This window comes from Euleptes europaea, chromosome 20 (genome assembly GCF_029931775.1).
Source record: "Euleptes europaea isolate rEulEur1 chromosome 20, rEulEur1.hap1, whole genome shotgun sequence".
Lineage (NCBI taxonomy): Eukaryota > Metazoa > Chordata > Lepidosauria > Squamata > Sphaerodactylidae > Euleptes > Euleptes europaea.
In genome coordinates, this window is record NC_079331.1 from 16619504 (window position 1) to 16643090 (window position 23587).

Here is a 23587-nt window from a genome sequence, read left to right on the forward strand (position 1 = left end):
AGGTAGAGGAAATCAGAGTACAAAAACCAACTCTTCTTCTTTTTCATCTTCTATGCAGGAGATATACTGCAGTGCAAATTTTTTGCACTGTGTTGGAAAGTGCCAACAAAAATGTTTTGGAATGGTGTAGGCACATGCTGCATGGGGGTGGGAGATTCATGTGTTAAGCGAGCTGCTGCATGCAAATGGTTCTCCCCAAGGAACAACCATTTCCAGTAGCTTCTGTGGGTTTATACGAAGCAGGCGTAGCTGTGTTTTAAGTGCCGTCAAGGTGCTTCCAACTCATGGCGACCCTATGAATCAATGCCCTCCAAAACATCCTGTTGTTAACAGCCTTGCTCAGGTCTTGCAAAGTGAGGGCTGGGAGAAAACTATGATGAGGCCTAGCTAGAGATGTGAAATTTCTGGACATTTTGGGGACATGGGGGGCAGGGATGAGGAAAAAAAACAACTTTTGGAAGAAAATAAACTATATCCTATAATTTTTCTTATCAAAACTATACTGCTTTAACATAAAATGCAGCATTTAAAAATTAGCATTTTAAAAGGTATTGTTTGACATATTAATGACATTTAAAGGTGTAAATGCCTTAGTTTTTATAGAAGTAAAATTCTTAATATACCAAACTGCAGAGAGAGGTACTGTCAGCAAGGAACTGCGTTACCCATATGTTACCTTGTACTTTGTGTTAACTGTAGTTTTTGCCATCCGAGAGGCAGAAAAGAAAAAAAGCTGAAAATAGAAAGGGCAGATTTTGTAATAAAAAAGGTTTCTCTTTGGACAGAACCAACATGTTTGAGTATCTAGTTAAACGTTAAAAAAGGTAAAGGTCCCCTATGCAAGCACCGGGTCATTCCTGGCCCATGGGGTGACGTCACATCCTGATGTTTACTAGGCAGACTTTGTTTATGGGGTGGTTTGCCAGTGCCTTTACCCCCATTAAGCTGGGTACTCATTTTACCGACCTCGGAAGGATGGAAGGCTGAGTCAACCTTGAGCCGGCTACCTGAAACCGACTTCCGTTGAGATCGAACTCCGGTCGTGAGCAGAGCTTGGACTGCAGTGCTGCAGCTTACCACTCTGCGCCACAGGGTTCCTTAGTTAAACGTTACAACCTTGAAATAATTGAACTTTTAAATAATGTATTGTCATTATAGCATATTTAATTGTGGATAAGAGTAGTTGCAATTTGAAAATTTTATATACGTCTATGGTATAAATACAAATTACCGTTTTTTAATGTTGTAGGTTGTCTTACCTTAAAATCTTCATATTACACATTATGAGTGAGTAAAACCTTTATTTTATAAGCTTTTCACTCATACCAACATTTCATTGGAGATGTTTTTTTCAGCGTTCCATAAAATTTCCAGTTTTTTTATTGGCGAATTTGAAAAAATCCTTGGGGGAAAATGGGAGAAAAAAATTATTCCTGGGCCTTCACATCTCTCGACAAAACAATGTTGCCTTTTGTATCGCAGACGGATTTTTAAGGAACATGTATATTTCATTTTGTCTTTGTTCGATTATTGCTGTTGACAGTAAAGTGATACTTGGTTGTTGTTTTTTAATAGATTAACTTTGACTTGGATAGCAGATGTTGCTTAGTGGATTCCTGAATTACCTGTATTTAAGAATAAGTGGCACAGGTGAGTTTACTTTTTATTTTATTCAATTTGTTGCTTGCCCTTTCCCAACCAAAGTTGGCCTCAGGGCAGCTTCCTACACTGTTAGCCCATTCCTGAGCTTTCGGTGTCTGGGGATGGTGTGGACGAGGCTTTCTCCGGCTTTTAAAAATTAAATGGGGCAAAATGCCCCATAGAGAATAGCGAGGCTGCGCCTGCAAAATAAAGTTGCAACACCGTGATTCTTGGCACCAGTGTCCAGGGCCAAAAGGTGACAGGGAGCTGCCTACAGGCAGCTCCGACCCCGGGTATGCCCCCGGAACACCTGCGCAGGCCTACACCGGTGGGACACCGGCGGAAGACTCAACCAGCGTCCTTGGGCGGCACTACCACGGCAGGAGAGACTGGCATCTGAGCTTCCCCACCAGCGTTGAGACCACTCACGGTGGCGTAAGTAGCCTGGGCACTGGCGCAGGGAGCCCCAATGCTGGCACAGTCCCTTCCTGGCCTCCTGAGGACTTTAATCTTCTGAGTTCAGGAATGGGATGTATATATCAGACAAGCCAGTTAAATAGGGTTGCCAGCTCTGGGTTGGGAAATTCCTCACTCCTATATGTGAAGCCAGCTAGGTGACCTTGGGCTAGTCACAACTCTCTTAGAGCCCTCTCAGGCCCACCTACCTCACAGGTTGTCTGTTGTGGGGAGGGGAAGGTGACTGAAAGCCGCTTTGATTCTTCCTTAAGTGGTAGAGAAAGTTGGCATATAAAAACCAACTCTTCTTCTTCTAAAGGTGAGGAGAAAATAAGCCAGTAGCAGTCATAGCAGAAGCCCAATGATCTAGTCTGGTAAAATTCCTGAAATTTTATTGTTGACTGGACTGCTCGGGTAATGTGGAGAGCTGCCTTGACTATTGTACATAATGCCACCAGGCCCTCCAAGGAGAGGAATGGTTTTGTGTCGGAATGCATCTCCCTCTGATGCAGAGACCAAGATTGATTCGAAAGCTATGAAATCAAAGTCTCTGTTACTGCAGTCTGTCTCTTGTCCTGAAGATCACAGCAGAACGAAAATTGCAACAGAAAGTGGATAACGTGTGTACGAAGAGTAATTCTGAGAGCAGAATGTATGAAGTAGCCTTTATATATCCTACTGTGTGTTTTGCAGGCTAATCTGAAACCTCGGTGAGACAATTTTACTCCCATATTTACTTCCTTGGGTTATTTATGTTCATGTCACTTGTATATCAACTGATGCATGAGTTGCAGTTTGTAAATTTTGCAGCAATTGTGTGGTTTTAAAATGAGAGAAACTGCAGTAACAAATTCATATGTAGCCACTGATCAAAATTTCCTTTACTCCTCTTCTTCCACACCACTGACTTTCCCGTGACTAATGCTACTCCAGGGAGGGTTGTTGAATATAAAGCTTTTTCTCCTGAGACGCTTTTGTCTGCTGTATAGTGAAGTATATATGGGGGTTACCTCACTTTGTATTCCCAGCGATGTATTAAGAGTTTGAAAATGTTGTAAAAAACATCGCTTTAAAAGGGTTTTTGGATACCACGGCTTATAAATGGTTGGAAGACGTCTTCACAGCTAAAGGGGCCAAACAAAGTGCAAACAGTATTTTTTATAATGTTTTCAAACTCTTAATACATTGCTGGGAATACAAGTGCGGTAACCCCCTATGTATAGTATGCTTCATTCTTCCCTGGTACAGCAAAGTGTTTTTTACAAATCTTGCATTTAAGCAGTCACTGTAACATGGACACAATAATTGTTCCTCTTTCTCTCAGATGTATTGCTTCATACAACACCGCTACAACTGGAAAGCAACATTTGAGCCATAATAAAACCCACCGTTCTTTTTAGTGCAGAATAGCTCTCTCTCTCTCTCTCTCTCTCTCTCTCTCTCTCTCTCTCTCTCTCTCTCTCTCTCTCTCTCTCTCTCTTCTAATTGGCAGTGTAGCAGTAAAACCCAAGATAAGTGATGTCAACTGAGGACACTTTCCTTAGAACTGCTTTTGCTTGTTCTCCAGTGTGGGATCCAGAGATTTCTTGAGTATGTACGTGATAATTCTTGGTTTTAACCGAGTAGTCCATTCTATATCAGCCTGACCTGAGTTTTACATATGGTGCTTGTGTGTGACGGAGCCAATGTGGCATAGTGGTTAAGAGCAGCAGACTCTGATCTGGAGAACCGGGTTCGATTCCCCCACTCCACATGAAGCCTGCCGGGTGACCTTGGGCCAGTCACGGTTCTCTCCGAACTCTCTCAGCCCATGCGGAGGCAGCCGGAGACAAGCCACCTCCAAACGCTTCTTGCTTTGAAAACCCTACTGGGTCACCATAAGTCAGCTGTGACTTGCCATGGGACACACACACACAGAGAGAGAGAGAGAGACACACACACAGTTGTATGTGAAAGCATTTCCACCAATGCTGTGGTTCACAAAAAGGCCGTTGTGCTCCGTTGCAAGGATGCAGAAAGGGGTTTCTGAACACGATTTTTCTTTCTCAGATTTCAAGATGAACGCCATAATGGAAACCCCTGAGCTGCCCGCAGTCTTTGACGGGGTGAAGTTGGCTGCCGTCGCTGCGGTTCTCTACATCATCGTTCGCTGCCTCAACCTGAAGAGCCCGACTGCCCCTCCGGACCTTATTTTCCAAGACACTCCTTTGTCGCGCTTCCTAATCAAGTCCTGTCCTCTTCTGACCAAAGAGTGAGTTGTGAACTGAGCTAAGGAGCTGTTTTTCATGTGTTTGTACGTAAAGTAAGGCAAGAGGCCGTCTTGAGAAACCAAAATGTGGGAGGTGAAGAGCTCCTTCTTAGCCAGCGGGATGGAAAAGCAACCTAGTCTCCCCGTAGGAAACGCAAGAACGAAAGGGCGTGTTCACACTTGACTTTTTGGTCTGCAGGAACGAGCGTGGAAGCTCATACATTAAAATAATTATATTCTCCAGTTGTACTCCTCTCTTAATCAGTCCAAGAGTCATCTAATCTATCATGCTGTTTCTAGCAGGAGTCAGTGAGATGCTTTCAGCAGCTGACAACCTGGGCATGAAGGTGACTCATGCTCACAATCTGAGCATGAAGGTGATTGTCTTACCCTGGAGAGCCACCATGGTGTAGTGGTTAAGAGCGGTGGTTTGGAGTGGTGGACTCTGATCCGGAGAACCCGGGTTCGATTCCCCACTCCTCCACAGGAGTGGCGGAGGCTAATCTGGTGAACCGGATTTGTTTCCCCACTCCTACACATGAAGCCAGCTGGGTGACCTTGGGCTAGTCACAGCTCTCTCAGCCTCGCCTACCTCACAGGGCGTCTGTTGTAGGGAGGGGAAGGGGAGGAGATTGTGACCCAGATTGACTCTTCGTTAAGTGGTAGAGAAAGTCGGCATATAAAAACCAACTCTTCTTCATCATTTTTCCCACATGTGGTATTCTCAACATCTAGGAGGACCAATCTAGTATCAGAGAGAGAGATTTTTCTCCAAATTAGAGTCCTCCACCCTTAACCACTGCCACAATGGTGTTATAGGAGGCCTGTCCTCCATTGCAGAGGAGACATGCTCTCTGTTAAATTCATTCACCCTTCTTGAAGCACTGGATGTTCTTCAGTGTTCAGAGGTCTCGTTTAAACCCCAGTTGAACTCAAGTCTAGATTTAAAAATCACAGTCGCCTCTAGAATACAAACTTGCCTTTCCTGCATGGCAAAAGTCAGCATGGAACCTGCCATGCAGTTGAGAAAGAGATTTTTTTAAAATGCCTCTTAACAGCATTTTCTTGAATTCACCAATCCGCACTTCGTGCTGCTCGGCTTCTCGTGTGAACTTCTCGTGACTCTCCGTGGGTGAATATGTTCCTTGTTGAAGCGATTTGTTTACATAGACTGAAGCAAAAGGAGTTTTTGTTTTAATCTCTTGTTTGTAGAACACTAAACAAGTTTAACATTTGGTTATGAGCTAGCTATTGCAAGAGTAAGAGCTACTGATTATTATTTGTTTGAGCTTGTATATAAAATCACTGGGACTGTTAACTTCTGTGCCCGAATCTCTTACATAAGTGATGCTATTATTTCACAGTGGCAGTAAACTGAAATTTCTTTCGATTCGCTTCATGTTGGGGTACCTAATAGCAGGTTTTTAGCACTGCTCAATTTACACTGGGTTGTATTCTACTGCCTTTCTGCTCGTGGAACCATATCTCGCCCTGCCCTTCCTGCACCAACCTTTGTGATCTCCAAAAAAAGATGCGTCTATGGGTAGGAGGACCCCCACAGATGAAAGGCCACACAGGTCAGGGGATTGTAACCCACTATCCAGAAACATTGTGCTAAACATTTTTCACAAAAATCTCCAGGGCCCTTAGACTGAAATGCTGTAAAAACACTAGGAGTTACTCCAGCGTAAAAACCTCCATGCTCCATAGTTAGCCTGAGCCCCTACTAGGGTTGTCAACCTCGAGGTGGTGGCAGGAGATCTCTTGCTATTACAACTGATCTCCAGCCGATAGAGATCAGTTCACCTGGGGAAAATGGCCACTTTGGCAATTGGTCTCTATGGCATTGAAGTCCCTCCCCTCCCCAAACCCTGCCCTCCTCAGGCTCCGCCCCAAAAACCTCCCACCGGTTGCGATGAGGGGCTTGGCAACCCTAGCCCCTGCCCCCTAGAAAAGTTTCCCTAGTGTTTTCCTGAACATTTCCTACTGTTTTCAGCGTCTGGTCATTAGCTCCTAGTTTGTTTAACAGAAATAAGTTGCTAGATAATAACGGGTCTGCAGTTTCAGTGTTGCCTAGAGGGTTTTGTTTCTGCCACACATTATCTGTCCCCCTTCTCCCACGTGAGAACCTGTTGGATGGAATACAATCTGGGCGCAATGACAAAAGGCAGTAATCCGAGAGGGCTGCGGAATGAAAGCTGCCTCCAAGCTCCTAGATTTGCTGTACCACCAAATACCTGTCACACATTTGCGTGGAGAAAGCAATTTTCCTCCTGCAAAATGGAAGGATAAGTCAATCTTTGCTCATCGAGGCAGCTCATTTTGACTTGATGAAGGGTTCTTATTTGCTCAGTTTGTGTGGTATCCCCCCCACCACCACCGCTGCCTTTTTTCCAAATAACATGTGTCCCTTGAGCTTCAATCCTGGAGGGATTTTCTATTTACAGAGTTGCTTGTTGCCTTTGCCGCTAGCTTCTGTACTTCCTTGTTTCTTCCCTGGTGACTTAATTACTTATAAGAACATAAGAAAGGCCATGCTGGATCAGACCAAGGCCCATCAAGTCCAGCAGTCTGTACACACAGTGGCCAACCAGGTGCCTCTCGGAAGCCCACAAACAAGACGACTGCAGCAGCATTATCCCGCCTGTGTTCCACTGCACCTAAGATAATAGCCATGTTCCTCTGATCCCGGAGAGAATAGATGTGCATCATGACTAGTATCCATTTTTACTAGTATCCATGAATAGCCCTCTCCTCCATGAACGTGTCCACTCCCCTCTTAAAGCCTTCCAAGTTGGCAACCATCACCAGATCCTGGGGCAGGGAGTTCCACAGTTTAACTATGATCATATACATGCATCTGCATAGTAGCTCAGTCTGTCTGAGAACAGAAAGAATTAATGCGATGGCTCCTTCCCATGTCTTGAAGTGAACAAATAGCAATTTTCGGGGAGGGACTGCGGCTCAGTGGTAGAGCCTCTGCTTGGCATGCAGAAGGTCCTAGGTTCAATCCCCGGCATCTCTAGTTAAAGGGATTAGGCGAGTAGGTGATATGAAAGTCTTCTGCCTGAGACTCTGGAGAGCCGCTGCCGGTCTGAGTAGGCAATACTGACTTTGATGGATCAAGGGTCTGATTCAGTATAAGGCAGTGTCATGTGTGCCTCTAAGTTTTATACTTTTTCCTAGGGCACTTTCACACAGACCAAATAATGCACTTTCAATGCACTTTGAAGGTATTTACTGTGTGAACTGGCAAAATCCACTGGCAAACTATCGTTAAGGTGCACTGAAAGTGGATTGAAAGTGCATTATTTGGTCTGTGTGAAAGTGTCCCTACAATAATGATAAGTTCTGGGCCAACGTTGATGTAACAGGGAGGTTCCATGTGAATGTCTCCACCTTTTGCAGGTAAAGCAGGGGTAATTTTTCAGAAAGCATAGTATGCAGGTGAGAAGAGCCACCTCTGCCTCCTCACTGGCTGTGCTCTCTTCCTTCAAGCATTTTTTCTTAGCCCTGCTCCAGAATGGGAAGTAAGCCAGTCTGAGAAAATGCTTAAAACAAGGAAATGCCCAGGGGAATGCCAATTGCCACTTTGGGGCCAGGAAGCAATTTTTCTCCATGCCAGATTGGCCAAGGATCCTGTAGGATTTTTTTTTTTTTTTGCCATCTTCTGGGCATGGAGTAGGGGTGTGTGGGGGGGGAGATAGTTGTGAATTTCCTGCATTGTGTGCATGCGGGGGGGGGGTTGGATTAAATGACCGGGGTGTGTGGGGGGAGATAGTTGTGAATTTCCTGCATTGTGTGCGTGCAGGGGGGTTGGATTAAATGACCCTGGGGGTCCCTTCCAACTCTGATTCTATGAGATGCAGCAAAATAAGGGGGGGAACATTTATCTCCCCACACCTGCTCATTCTGTTTTCTGGAAGTAAATGTGAACATGCAGATATGGATTTCCCTTGCTGCGTCCAGTTTGACCCACAGTTTCTGATGTTAGTATATATGCAATGTTCAGATTTTGTGATCTGTACTAATAAAAGCAGAACTCTTTGTCTAGGATAGTTCACAGCATGCTGTTATCAGTGTAGAAGGCAAGTCTAGAAGCAAGTGTGCTGGGATTATTATATTTCCCCCCTTATAAATTTGGAAGCTTCGTGGCCCCTTCTACTTCTCAGGGAAGTCTTCTGTAAAATACTCAGTGCCGTGGCTGAAAAATATCGGTAGTGTATTAGAAACCGAAAATATTTTCGTAGCTTGCAATAAATGTTGCGCAAAAACTAAAAACTACTATTTTTTTCCTTCTGTGACTAAGCTGCAAGAATAGAGTCAGTTTACAGCTAGCATTTGCTAGCTCCACTTCGGCATCAATATTTAAAACGTATCAGCTGTTCAATCAGTCGAACCTCATATTCCTTGGTCGGGACAGCCTTTAAACCAGATTTGAGTTTCCTTTCTACACTTTCTTGGAAGCGAGCTGAGAACAGTTAAATGAAAACCCTTGTTCACAGCTAATCTAAGTGCAATATGCGTGGAATGTTAATTGCTGTGCTCTCCGCTGGAATTTCAAGAGCCTTGTTAGGGCTTAAGGGATTTCCCCCTTAAGATAGTATGAAAAGCACACACTATGTTTCCAGCTAGCTGGTAGCAGTCAGGCTCCTAAAAGAGAGCACGCAGTAGTGGCACGAGGGGAACCGAGCTGGCAAAATTAAATTTCCCTGCAAGTTTCCACCTGACCAGTACTTGCATGTAGTTTGTTGGTTCTGCTTGCCCCGAATCATTTTGCAAACTCTTCTCACAGTGCGATTTTTGTTGTTGTTTGTGGGTTTGTTTCTGTAACCGAGCAGCAGACAACACCTGAGAGAAGTTCTGCTTCCCTTGCCATAGCCGGTACAGCACACCATTGTTATGTTCTCCTCCAATAAACTGCTTTCATGGATATTCTGTTAAGAACATAAGAAAGGCCCTGCTAGATCAGACCAAGGCCCGTCAAGTCCAGCAGTCTGTTCACACAGTGGCCAACCAGGTGTCTTTAGGAATCCCACAATCAAGACGGCTGTAGCAGTATTCTCCTGCTTGTGTTCCACAGCACCTAATATAATAGGCACGCTCCTCTGATCCTGGAGGGAATAGATAGGCATCCTGACTAGTATCCATTTTTACTAGTAGCCATGGATAGCCCCTCTCCACCATGAACATGTCCACTCCCCTCTTGAAGCCCTCCAAGTTGGCAGCCATCACCACATCCTGGGGCAGGGAGTTCCACTATTTAAGTGCTAAGCTGAGCACTGTACCTGCTACATTAAGTGACGCATCTAGCATGGTTTTTACTTTTGAGTAAGTTTTCAGGCTGATGTGATCGAGGGTATAGATGGCTTGTTTTCCTGTGCGTAGATGACTTGCTACTGGATTCTATGAAACGCTGCTGTAATTCTTATCTCTCCCCACCCACCCTAGAGTAGGATGAAAAGATATTAAAGAGCTCTCTAAAGACTACTTGCAAATCTTAGAAGTTCAGAGGATCAGATAAAAGGAAGTATTTCTTCACACAACGCATAGTTAAAGCTATGGAACTCCCTGCCCCAGGATGTGGTGATGGCTGCCAACCTGGAAGGCTTGAAGAAGGGACATGTTCATGGAGGAGAGGGGTATCCAGGGTTACTACTCAAATGAATGCTAGGCATGATGCATATCTATTCTCTCCAGTATCAGGAGCAGGGCTATTTTATTAGGTGCTGTGGAGCACAGGCAGGACAATGCTGCTGCAGTCGTCTTGCTTGAGGGCTTCCTAGAGGCACCTGGTTGGCCACTGCGTGAACAGACTGCTGGACTTGATGGGCCTTGGTCTGATCCAGCAGGGCTTTCCTTGAATTCTTATCTGCTGTTAGTTCTGCTTGCTTCGACTCCTGCAGTTAAAATTCTCTGGCCAGCTGTAGCGTCGTCCTTCGTAAATGGTCTTGAGAGTCGGCCACCATTTGGCAAAACATGATGCTGTGGTCCATAGAGGTACACATGGAGGCTGCACTTTTATTTACGGAGGTCAGTGATCAGAGATGAGAAAGTTACTCAAGGTGGGGGCCCACAATGACCATACATTCCCCACACGAGAAGCATTTCCCAAATATCCCCTTAAAATGCTGCAGTCACCTGCTAAGCACGGACCATTTCTTTTGAGGCTTTCCCCCCTAACCGGGCTGAATTTTTGAGGAACAGTGAGTTTCTGTATATCCAGCCTGCTCTGAATGCCTGCATCATTAGTTTGCATGTCAGCCTTTCTAACAGCCGTCGAAAGGCTCTTGGATACGAAGATTGCAGAACAGAGGTAGACACAGCCCTTGATCTGGAGTCTGGAGAAGGGTTATCAGTTTTTCTGACTCAGCTTGAAAACGCTCTGAGATACCTGATCAGTCCTCTATCAAGGTACAGCAGTAATATTTTACTAAGGAGAAACCAGTCCCTGGTAACATTTCCTGTGAATAAAAAAATATAGTTCATTATGTTTGACCAATGTTCTCGCATGCACCTTTCAGTACTACTTTACACTACTTTTGTATATCTTGCAAGCACAGTGCGTGTTTCGAAAGAGGCACGCTTCAGTGTAAACAGGACCTTCGTGTGAGGAAAGGAATGAGGCAGGAACTTGCTGCATGGCCTTTTCCTGCTGTGGTAGGAAACGTTTTGGTTCATAAAGGAAGTATAGAGATTGATGCAACTCTTGTGAGATGAACTGGAAGAAAGAGTTCCTACATTCAAGTTGTGCAAGGCTTCAACCTTCCTTCTGGAAGTAAACAGTGGGTTGAATCACTAGATTGTATGTTTCTGAGGTAAAATTGGCTAATCGAGAGCCAGCATGGTGTAGCGTTAGAAAGTGGTGGTTTGGAGGGGTGGACTCTGATCTGGAGAACTGGGTTTGATTCCCCGCCCCCCACCTGAGTGGCAGAGGCTAATCTGGTGAACTGGATTTGCTTCCCCTCTCCTCCACATGAAGCCAGCTGGGTGACCTTGGGCTAGTCACACTCTCTCAGCCCCACCTACCTCACAGGGTGTCTGTTGTGGGGAGGGGAAGGGAAGGTGATTGTAAGCCAGTTTGATTCTACCTTAAGTGGTAGAGAAGGTCGGCATATAAAAACCAATTCTTCTTCTTTTTGAGGGTAGTAGGTAGATACACCAGTCAGTATCCTACTACTGTGCTCAACAAAGTCTGAAGACTTCCTGTGATGGACCTGGCTCTTCCAGAAGAGCAGAGTTGTAGGATTCAACTAGGGTTGCCAGCTCCAGGTTGGGAAATACCTGAAGATTTTTGGGGTGGAACCTGAGGAAGGTGTGGTTTGGGGAGGGAAGCAACCTCAGCAGGGTATAATGCCATGGAGTCCACCTTCCAAAGCAGCCATTTTCTCCAGGGGAACTGATCTCTGTCGCCTGGTGATCAGTTGAAATAGCGGGAGATCTCCAGCCACCACCTGGAGGTTAACAACCCCAGATACAACCCACAAACTTTCCCTTTCTTTTAACTGCAGACTGTGGCTTTGTATTGAGTCCAGCCTTTTGTGTCTTTCTTTACTAATAGCCTCCCCAGCCTCCTTCAGAGTAGCATTGGTTCAAAAGCGCAATTGGATTAATGCCGCACCCTTGCAAGTTTTATTTAGAAATTAAAACTAGAGGACTGAGTCCAGTTTGCACATTTCATTAGAATATAGTCAACATGACTTGCACAGCATTGGCATTAAAAGAAGAAGAGTTGGTTTTTATATGCCGACTTTCTCTACCACTTAAGGCAGAATCAAACCGGCTTACAATCACCTTCCCTTCCCCTCCCCACAACAGACACCCTTGTGAGGTAGGTGGGGTGAGAGAGCGTGACTGGGCCAAGGTCACCCAGCTGGCTTCATGTAGAGGAGTGGGGAAACAAATCCAGTTCGCCAGATTAGCGTCCCCCACTCATGGAGAGGAGTGGAGAATCAAACCCGGTTCTCCAGATCAGAGTCCACCGCTCCAAACCACCACTTAACCACTACACCACACTGTTACAAACGACGCTAAACTACCGGGGTACCTATTTAAAGAGGCTCTTTGTCAGTGTCTTCAAAACACTGGTCTACTACCCTTAACCATGTCCTGGAAATTAAAACAGCCGAGCTGTTTACGAAATTGATCTGCCTAATTAGATTGCGCCGATAGCCTGCTATGAATAATTCTGCTGGCAGCGCTAAGCGCCGCACAGGTTTATGAGGGCTGTGCTAATGTGTCTGCGAACGAGCTGGTTAGAATTGCCTATCTGATCCATGGCTGGCTTATTATTTGAATGGGAACATAGGAGTTCACGGTGGGAGGAACCAGCACAATTGAGGTCAGCTTCCATATACAGTCCATCAGTGGTTCCAAGGAAGAAATTATATCGAAACAGGTGGATACCAGAACCCTTTAAAGAAAAGAAGGAATTAAGATGGACTTGGGAAATTGTACTCAATTGTGATATTAGCCACATATTGAACACAAGTGGTTCACTGACAATTAGAGTCAGATAAGAACACAGCCAATTTCCAGGTCTTGACATGCTGGAATTCTGTGCAGTTTGGAATTGGTTTCAACTGTTTGTGTGCATGTTTATGTATGCAATTTTTGTCATTGATTTATACAACGATATGTGATTCTCGAATGTGAATACATTTCTTGGCACTATGGGGTAATAGCCAGAATTGCTGTTATTTTTCCTAACTTACATGGTCAGCAGTTCTTTCCCTTTATTTTTTGACTGTTATTTGGCCCAGCTTGTGTGGTCACAGCCTCTCTGAGAAGAGGGTAGTTGACCTTTGTGTCGATCCATGGAGTCGGTATCGGCAGAGCCCCTTGTGTTCTTGCTTTGCAGGAGCTGAGTCCTTTATATACACAGATGTGCCTCGCCCTCAAGTAGGTGCCGATGCCGTACTCTGTAGAGTGGTTCTGCCCTTTTATTATTTGATGAGGAAGCGTCATAGACAGACGCACCCACGCCTGTCTGTGCCTCGGTAATCAGGTCATTTGCATTTGCTGTGTAGCCAAAGGGCCTTCGTATGCATTTAGACAGGCTGGATTTGAGCGCATTCGAGACCACCTATCCCAACCCACTTTGTAATTAGTGTTAATTCCCTGTGAACCGGCCCGATAACCTTACTGCTGGTCAAATGCCAACTTCAGAATTGGTGTATAGGAGCCACTTAAAACAGTCCAGGTGAATATCTTGCGTGGTTAAGAGCGGTGGTTTGGTGGACTCTGATCTGGAGAACCAGGTTTGATTCCCCGCTCCTCCCCATGAGTGGTGGTGGCTAATCTGATGAACTGGATTTGTTTCCCCACTCTTACACACAAAGCCAACTGGGTGATCTTGGGCTAGTCACAGCTCTCGCAGACCCACCTATCTCACAAGGTATCTGTTGTGGGGAGGGGAAGGGAAGGCGGTTTGAGTCTCCCTTAAGTGGTAGAGTAAGTCGGCATATAAAAACCAACTCCTCTTCTTTTCAAAATTGTCCTCATATAGAATATAATTCGATGTGGCCTGAGTATTTGGGTTTCTGTGAGTTTTCCCAGTGTCCTAGTCCCTGTCTCTCTGTGTGCAACAAGAAATACATGCTGCAGTTTGCAACAGGAAGGCGTGCCGAGCTGTATCTGCGGGACTGCTTCCCTTCTTAAGATGATTCCAACCGCCTCCATATCGGCGATAAGGGTCGGTGTGTTTCTTTGAAGCCTGCGCGGGGCTTCATTCTTGGCCGGAAGGAGGCACCTCCTGTCAGTTCATGGTGGTGCATCTGGCCAGTTCATTCCCGCCAGCCGTTCTGGAGCTACTTAATAAACAAAACCATCAGCTTCCTCCCCTCTCTTTTCCCTTCCTCACCCCCTTCCCCCTACTTTCCTTTTCTATTCACTAGGAACCATAGATCAGAGACAAAAGACCATTTTCTTTGGCGCGGAGCCCTGCCGTTTTCCTGATAAGCAAGGTGCATGCGTTCTTTTTCCTTCCTCAAAAGGAAATGCTTTCATAAGTGCTCTGAGAGGTAGAGTAGTTTCAAAGGTCACTCTATCATACCCGATGTCAGATCCAGTTTATCTGATGTTGGATATGATTCAGCGTCCTTGAAAAGGGTGGTACCCCAGGCCCTTTTTACAGTTGCCATGAAGCCTCGTCTGTGGCCCTTGTTGTAGGGTGTGGCGGCTTCTTCTTTCTCGTTAGAAATAAATTCGGACAGAATAAATAAATAAATTAGAACAGGTTGGTCAGGTTGGGCCAGTGAGCAGTTCTCTGTGGTTTCCTGTGCTCTTCTTTCCTTTCCTTTCCTTTTAATTTAGGCTTATCTGACGAGAGATCTTGAGAGCAACATACATAAGTTAAAAAAAACAAAAATTTACAACACTGTAGAATGATAAAATATTATAGACAATATAACTTTAAAATCTCAGGGTTCATAAATCATTTTAAAATTACAAGTTTCAAAGATACACTGATGTGGATCTTGTGGTTTTTTCCCCCTCAACATATGGATTTGTTTTCTCCTTTTTTAGGTACATTCCACCTCTGATCTGGGGGAAGAGCGGGCACATCCAAACGGCCCTTTATGGGAAGATGGGGAGAGTCAGCTCGCCGCATCCGTACGGGCTTCGCAAGTACCTCACAATGCCGGATGGGGCAACGGCCACCTTTGACCTCTTTGAACCTCTGGCTGAACACTGCATTGGAGGTTAGACCGAAAGCCGTGTCAGTCCGCAGTCTTGTCTGATGGGGACTTGAGATGCTGGGAGGGGGAAGCGGTGCCACTAGTTCGGAGCACCACAGAGAGAGCCACATTTCCGAATTCTAGGCCAAATGTTCTGTGTTCCACTTTAACAGCATAAGAAAGGCCATGCTGGATCAGACCAAGGCCCATCAAGTCCAGCAGTCTGTTCACACAGTGGCCAACCAGGTGCCTCTAGGAAGCCCACAAGCAAGACAACTGCGGCAGCATTAACCTGCCTGTGTTCAACAGCACCTAATAGAATAGGCCTGCTCATAAGAACATAAGATAAGCCATGCTGGATCAGACCAAGGCCCATCAAGTCCAGCAGTCTGTTCACACAGTGCCTCTAGGAAGCCCACAAACCAGGTGCCTCTACGAAGCCCACAAACAAGACTGCAGCACCTTTATCCTGCCTGTGTTCCACACATAATATACCGTATTTTTCGCTCCATAAGACGCACCTGACCATAAGACGCACCTAGTTTTTAGAGGAGGAAAACAAGTTTTTAGAGGAGGCTTTAAAGCAGAGTCCCTGGAAGCCGGGCAGGGGGCTTGAAAGTTCTCCACGCTGCCATCACAGGCAGTGCAGAGCACTTTCAAGACCACCCCCCCCCCCCCGCCCGGCTTCTAGAGACTCCCTGGAAGCCCGGCGGGGGGTGCGGTCTTTAAACTCCACGCTGCCAGGGAGTTCCTAGAAGCCGGGCAGGGGGGGGTCTTGAAAGTGCTCTGTGCTGCCTGGGATGCTCTACGCTGCCTCCCCCCGGGCTTCCCAGTCCCGAGGCTCAGCTGTTGGGGGGACCTGCCCAACAGCTGAGCCTCGGACAGGGAAGCGCGGTGGGAGGGGGGAGATTACACTGCTCTGCGCTGCCTAGGCAGCTTTGCCCTTCTCCCCGGGGCCAGATTCACACACATTTGCTCCATAAGACACACAGACATTTCCCCTCACTTTTGAGGAGGAAAAAAGTGTGCCTTATGGAGCGAAAAATACGGTAATAGGCATATTCCTCTGATCATGGAGATAATAGGTATGCATCATGACTAGTATCCATTTTGACTGGTTGCCATGGATAGCCCTCTCCTCCATGAACATGTCCACTCCCTTCTTAAAACTTTCCAAGCTGGCAGCCATCACCACATCCTGGGGCAGGGAGTGCCACAATTTTAACTATGTGGAACCGTGCCACAATTTAACATTTTTACTAGGTCGGTTGTTGAGATAACCTCTCAAATTCCTGGGTGGGACCTTGTGCATAGCCACTCTTCAATAACCACAGTCCAGTAAAATTGGATACTAGTATCCATTTGTACTAGTAGGCATGAATACCCCTCTCCTCCATGAACATGTCCACTCCCCTCTTTCTTTCTCTGTACGAGTTTGATGCTGGTGCTGTTTACAAATCCTGTACATTATTTTTTTTTAAATAGCTAGCTGGTAAAATGGGCCTTGATTTGTAGTTAGGGAATGGGCATAGAAGGTCAGTCCCTGTGCCTTTTTTTGGCATCGCTGCATTATTTATCGACAGCAGCTTTATGTATCTTGTAAGTATTTTAGTCAATCTTGTTAAACTTTTGACAGAAACAGAAGGGAGGGAGCTGATGCAGTTGGAACTGAGTTCCCTTGTTTATAAGCAACAAGTTGGGGGTGGAATAGGATGATAGCACCTGGTCTTATGTGGGCAAGTTGGCTGTGTTAATGATTAGATGACCAGAGAGAAGCCCTTGGATAATGTCACAATAACCTGTCAAAATAAACTCCACTTAGATAATGTCACAGTAACCTGTCGAAATAAACTCCTCTCTCAATGTGGCTATCCTGTTTTTTTCAAACACTGTGTGAAGCTCCTTAGGGTATATGATGTCTTTCCCCTGATGTGATGAACACGACATAATTTGCTTTCTGTGCACTGGACAAGCCATCTGAGTATGTATCTTGCACCAAAATGGTTTGGTTCTGAGATGTTTGCTGCCCTTCACCCACAAAGTTTCCCAGGGTTTTTGTTTGTTTGTTTGTTTTTCTAGAATGGAGCCCGATGATACTTATCTAATGTGCCTTTTACGTGATACTTATCTAATGTGCCTTTTACGTGCTACTTCATAACCATCATGGTGTAGTGGTTAAGAGCAGTGGACTCTAATCTGGAGGACCAGATTTGATTCCCCACTCCTCCACATGAGCAGCAGACTCTGATCTGGAGAACCGGGTTTAATTCCCCACTCCTACACGTGAAGCCTGCTGGGTGACCTTGGGTCAGTCACAGTTCTCTCTCAGCCCCACCTACCTGTTGTGGGGAGGGGAGGGGAAGGCGATTGTAAGCCGCTTTGAGACTCCTTAAAGGTAGAGAAAAGCGGGGTAGAAAAACCAACTCTTCTTCTTCATATGTTTATGAAGCTTGGGGCGTGGCCAGTATGCTTTCTCTTAAAACCACCTAGCCTTACCTTTTTAATTTGAACAGAAGATGTCACGATGGTGATCTGCCCTGGAATAGCCAATCACAGTGAGAAGCAGTACATCCGAACTTTTGTGGACTACGCCCAGAAGAACGGCTATCGATGCTCTGTGCTAAACCACCTTGGTGCCTTGCCAAACATTGAGCTGACTTCCCCGCGCATGTTCACTTACGGTAAGCATGTTTGGCTCCCCAGTGTGCTCTTCCCGCGTTTGTTCACAGCGGCCGGGCAAAGTTCCCCCCCCCCTCAGAATTGGATTTGTGCAAGAACCAGTTAAAATCAGCTGAAGCCGCAGTGTGCTCGCTGCGGTGACAATTAATGTGTGTGCGTAAAGCGCCGTTGAGCCGTGGCTGACTTATTGCGACCCTCGCAAGGGGCTTTCAGGGCAAGAGACGTTCCAAGGTTTCATCATAAGTTTTATTGCGGTCTTTGATCAGTATTACAAAAGTTACAACAAGATTTAACAAAAGTTCCAGATTTAAAACAATTATTCAAAACAGCAGAAGAATAAAAGTCTACAGGTTTACAAGGGCTTTACTATCGTTTCCCGAGTCTTACATTTCCCAAGGCAAAATTTAGCAACTTGTCTGGATACCCAGTTATTTTTATGAGACAATAGGTTTTCCAATTTAATTTCTTCGGATTCGCCCAGAAAGCCATCTAGCACAGGCTGAAGATATTTTAATCTAACATTCAGAGGTTTGCCATTGTTTGCCTCTGCGTCACGACCCTGGTATTCCTTGGAGGTCTCCCATCCAAATATTGACCAGGGTAGACCCTTCTTAACTGCTTTCTTTTTTTTAATTAAAGATTTTTATTTCGTTTCAATAGCAATACAAACAAAGATGGAATACATATAAAAATAGAAAACGATACCATACAGTACAAACATGAAACAAAAATTAGTCAAAACAAATTCTGGGTGAACATATAGAATTTTGATAACATTACATTAATTTCTCTTTATTATAGACTGTTCTAGCTTCTTAATAATAGATACGCGTAATATATGCTTACTTGTTCATTCTCCATAATGTTAATACTTTTGCAATTACGTAATAATTGTTACTAAATATTCATCTAATTTTAACATTGGTGCTAACTTATTTTTAATATTAATTACATTTAATTAATGTTAATTAACTTAGCATTAAATAACCCTGCTTAGATTCTGACGAGATCAGGCTAGCCTGGGGCTCTCCAGGTCAGGGGCTGTCTTGTTACTGGCTTCGTATTGCTCAAATGGTGATTAACACCTATCATATCAGAATGGCCAGGGCCCCTTTGGAAAGCAGGTGAGCCCAAAACAGAGAGGTCTCTTTAGAAAGGACTTCAGCTGGTGCCTATCGGCTCTTGCTACTTTGCCTACTAACATAAGAACATGAGAAAGGCCATGCTGGATCAGACCAAGGCCCATCAAGTCCAGCAGTCTGTTCACATAGTAGCCAACCAGCTGCCTCTAGGAAGCCCACAAACAAGATGACTGGAGCAGCATTATCCTGCTTGTGTTAAGAACATAAGCCCTGCTGGATCAGACCAAGGCCAAACAAGCCCAGCAGTCTGTTCACACAGCGGCCAACCAGGTGCCTCTAGGAAGCCCACAAACAAGACGACTGCAGCAGCATTGTCCTGCCTGTGTTCCACAGCAGCTAATAGAATAGGCATACTCCTCTGGTACTAGAGAGAATAGGTATGAATCGTGACTAGTATCCATTTTGATTACTAGCCATGAATAGCCCTCTCCTCCATGAACATCCACTCCCCTCTTAAAGCCATAGAACATACGAACATAAGAAAAGCCCTGTATGATCAGACCAAGGCCCATCAAGTCCAGCAGACTGTTGACACAGTGGCCAACCAGGTGCCTCTAGGAGGCCCCCAAACAAGACGATTTCAGCAGCGCTATCCTGCCTGTGTTCCACAGCACCTAAGATAATAGGCACGCTCCTCTGATTCTGAAGAGAATAGGTATGCATCATGACTAGTAGCCATGGATACCCCTCTCCTCCATGAACATGTCCACTCCCCTTTTAAAGCCTTCCAAGTTGGCAGCCATCACCACATCCTGGGGCAGGGAGTTCCACAATTTAACACTTTTACTAGGTCAGTTGTTGGGATAATCTCTCAGATTCCTGGGCGGGAGCTTCTGCATAGCCGCTCTTCAATAACCGCAGTCCTTTTGCAGCCCTCGGGGAGATAATTCCAGAGTGGTGTTGAGCAACCCAAAATGTTTCTGTTCAGCTCCGCACTGCCCCCTCCTTCCTGTGGGAGTTGCTTTCTTTGCGGCTCTGTAAACAAGGCTTGAAAAACATTTTTTCAGGAGGAGGACTCTACCCTTCTGCCAGAATATAACTGTGCAGCTGCTCTCCTCCCTGAAGTGCTGAGCTCCCCACGCTGGAGTTGTGAGATGTGCTGCGTAGCGGGAGACACAAGCAGGAGGCCTTAGAACAGCCAACACAGCGAAGGGGCGGGGAGCCCTGCTCCTCTGAGTGATCAGTTCCTACAAAGGATAGGTGGTGGCAGCGGTTGAACTGAGAGAGGAGAGAAGAATCATAGAGTTGGAAGAGACCACCAGGGTCATCTAGTCCAACCCCCTGCACAATGCAGGAAATTCACAACTACTTGCCCCCCCACACCCCCAGTGACCCCTACTCCACGCCCAGAAGATGACCAAGATGCCCTCCCTCCCATCATCTGCCTAAGGTCACAGAATCAGCATTGCTGACAGATGGCCATCTAGCCTCTTCTTAAAAACCTCCAGGGAAGAAGCACCTCCCGAGGAAGCCTGTTCCACTGAGGAACAGCTCTGTTAGAAAATCCTATCCAACTCTATCCTTCTTCTCTGCTTAAGGATAAATGGACTCACATTCTAGCTGTATCTGAAGAAGTGGGCTGTGAGTCAGGAAAGCTCATACCCTGCCAGAAATTTTGTTAGTCTTTAAGGTGCTACTGGATTCTTGCTCTTTTCTACTGCTAATGACAGACTAACAGGGCTACCCATCGTGATCTACGTATATGCAGAAATTCCAAGAGATTCCAGTATACAGAAAGATCCGAAATACGGCATCCGAGCAGTCCGGATAAGGGATACTCAGCCTGGATCTGTCTTTCTAAACGAGGCACTTCGGATGAATCAAAGATGTAAAGGCTGGCTTGGTCCTTTCTCCTTGTTCCGTAGGTTGCACATGGGAATTCGGAGCCATGGTAAACTACATCAAAAAAACGTATCCCCAGACCCAGCTGGTCGTGGTCGGCTTCAGCCTAGGTGGAAATATAGTTTGTAAATACCTGGGGGAAAATCAGGCGAACCAGGAGAGTGTGTTGTGCTGCATCAGCGTGTGTCAAGGGTACAGCGCCCTAAGGTAAGCTCGCTTTCCAGATCTGTGGTGTTGTGATACCAGGGGTTGTGCATATCGTCATGGACGGGCTTGAGGACGGAGGTCATGTGCCACATCCACATGCCCGCCATTGAACCGATTGGTCTGTGCCCCCGTTGGGGTAGTTCATCTTCTTCACTTTTGCGAGACCTAGTAAATGTGCTGAGTTTTGGGGCACCTAAATTGCAGCTCTTCATACGCCAATTTTCTTTTTAAAAGGAGAATCAAACTGGCTTACAATCGCCTTCCCTTCCTTTCCCCAAAACAGACACCTTGGGAGGTAGGTGGGGCTGAGAGAGCTCGGAGAGAACTGTGACTGGCCCAAGGTCACCCAGCAGGCGTTATGTGGAGGAGTGGAGAAAACCAACCTGGTTCTCCAGATTAGAGGCCACTGTTCATGTGGAGGAGTGGGGAATGAAACCCGGTTCTCCAGATAAGAGTCTGTCGCTCATGTGGAGGACTGGAAAATCAAACCCAGTTCTCCAGATTAGAGTCCGCCACTCATGTGGAGGAGCAGGGAATCAAACCCAGTTCTCCAGATTAGAGTCCACCACTCATGTGGAGGAGCAGGGAATCAAACCCGGCCCTCCAGATTAGAGTCCACCGCTCCCAACCACAGCACTACCCTACATGCCAATGAGAGTGATATACAGTGGGGGTGAAGTAATGAAACGCAGCCTCAGGAGGCTGAGGTTTCGAGCAGAGGCGTGGCAGGAGGGGAAAGGGTAGTGTTTAGCCCTTTCCATCCAGTAGTTTTTATGCCCCAGATCACTTCTCACAGAGTCCCAGATGCATTTTATACTAGTGTACATTTGGAATGCTACCAGGGGTGGCAGCTGGAGGGGAGGTTTTGGACGTGAGTAAACACCACAAGGAAAATATTCGCTTCCTCCTGCCACTCCTCTAGGCACAGATGCAGCTACCTGAGGCCGTTTTCCCTTCCTTTTAAAAAAACAACAAAGATTATTTGCAAGTAAGAGCATGACACGTTATTACAAGCCCTGATTCTACCATGATATTGAACAACGTCGGGCCCTGCTGGAGGGAAGTTGGAGAAGACTAAATTCTTCCTGGTCTTCAAGTTTTGTATAGTGATGTGGGGAGGGAACAACCTTTTTTTGTGGTGGTTTCCATCTCAGGGTTTTGAAATACCTGGAGATTTTGGGGGAGGAGCCTGAGGAGGGCGGGGTTTGGGGAGAGGAGGGACTTCAATGTCATAGAGTCCAATTGCCAAAGCAGCCATTTTCTCCAGAGGAACTGATCTCTGTTGCCTGGAGATCATTTTTCTGGTGAGTGGACAGGAGTGATGGAGTGGACAGAGAGTGGATAGGGAGAAGTGGAAACCATAGAACACATCTTGCTGCGTTGCCCATTTTACAACGATATTAGATCGCAGTGTCCCCATTCTGTGAACCTTTCCTGGAAGATCTGAAGAATTTTATGTTTGTCTTCTCCTCGCAGACTCTTCTCGGTAGATAACCATCCAAGCAGCCAAATTCTCTCTCCGGATGTGTGGGATACATAAATGGCTGACTGAGATCAATAATCATATTCCATAGATGGCACTGCCTCCCCTTTTATAGCTTATTTTTTAACTTAAATTTATTATTATTAATATTATATTTAATATTGTTAATCTATTATTAATACTCTTAATCTAACTTTAATTTCATTGCCTTTTACATATATATGGAGCTGATTCTGTATCAAAATAAATATTGATAGTCTGTTTTAATAATAAGGTTTGGGACTCTTTTTTTATAGGGCACAAGAAACTTTCATGCAGTGGGATCAGTGTCGGAGATTTTACAACTTCCTCATGGCAGACAACATGAAGAAAATAATCTTATCTCACAGGTATGGAAGCATACGCCCTGTGGTACTCTAAATGAAACACGGTGTCGGGTATTCTCCTCCTGCGTCATATGCTCACACTTGGTATGTAGACGAGGTCAACGAAGCTTTGCAATTTATTCATTATTCCAAGAGAACCTTTAAGAAAATTGCTGGTATTTTAGCAGGAGTTGGAAAGCAGAGTGAAACTAAGAGCCGGTTGTTCACACAGCTCCAAATTAGCAGCAGTCTGGAAATCTGGAACAGGAGCTGCCGTATGACTTCCTGCCCAAAGCAGTCCGGAATCAAATCTTCGAAGCGCTAACATACTCTCGTTATGCGGAGAACCTGGATAACCAGATGTTCACCCTGAATAACCAGATGTTTTGACAAAATATTTGGAGGGCCATAACCTCCCTGTTTAAAAAGAGCTCTCAATTGCAGGCAAACCCCCCCCCATCTTTTGCAGGTTTAAATTGCAGCGTGTTAATTGGCCAAAACGGGTTTTTTTGTTTCTATAATGGATCTTTTGTATTGGAGAGCAGATTCCCAGCAGTGTGATGTGGTAGCTAAAAAGGCAAATGCGATCTTGGGCTGTATCAGCAGAAGTATAGTGTCCAGATCACTCGAAGTGATGGTATCGCTTTACTCTGCTCTGGTTAGACCTCACCTAGAGTACTGTGTTCAGTTTTGGGCACCGCAGTTTAAAAAAGGTGTAGACAAGCTGGAACGTGTCCAGAGGAGGGCAACAAAGATGGTGAGGGATCTGGAGACCAATTCCTATGAGGAAAGGTTGAAGGAGCTGGGTATGTTTAGCCTGAAGAGGAGAAGACTGAGAGGTGATA

General features: G+C 45.6%; 1 protein-coding gene across 1 annotated transcript in view; it reads left to right on the forward strand.

Annotated features, from left to right (window-relative positions):
- Window positions 1–1588: 1588 nt before the first annotated feature.
- ABHD2 (abhydrolase domain containing 2, acylglycerol lipase) overlaps window positions 1589–23587 on the forward strand; it is a 29788-nt gene continuing 7789 nt past the window's right edge. Inside the window, exons 1-6 of the mRNA XM_056865864.1 lie at window positions 1589–1650; window positions 4147–4348; window positions 14873–15048; window positions 17538–17705; window positions 20711–20894; window positions 22674–22766. Coding sequence (XP_056721842.1) covers window positions 1599–1650; window positions 4147–4348; window positions 14873–15048; window positions 17538–17705; window positions 20711–20894; window positions 22674–22766 — 875 coding nt within the window. The 5' untranslated portion in view covers window positions 1589–1598. The remainder of the gene's footprint in view (window positions 1651–4146; window positions 4349–14872; window positions 15049–17537; window positions 17706–20710; window positions 20895–22673; window positions 22767–23587) is intronic.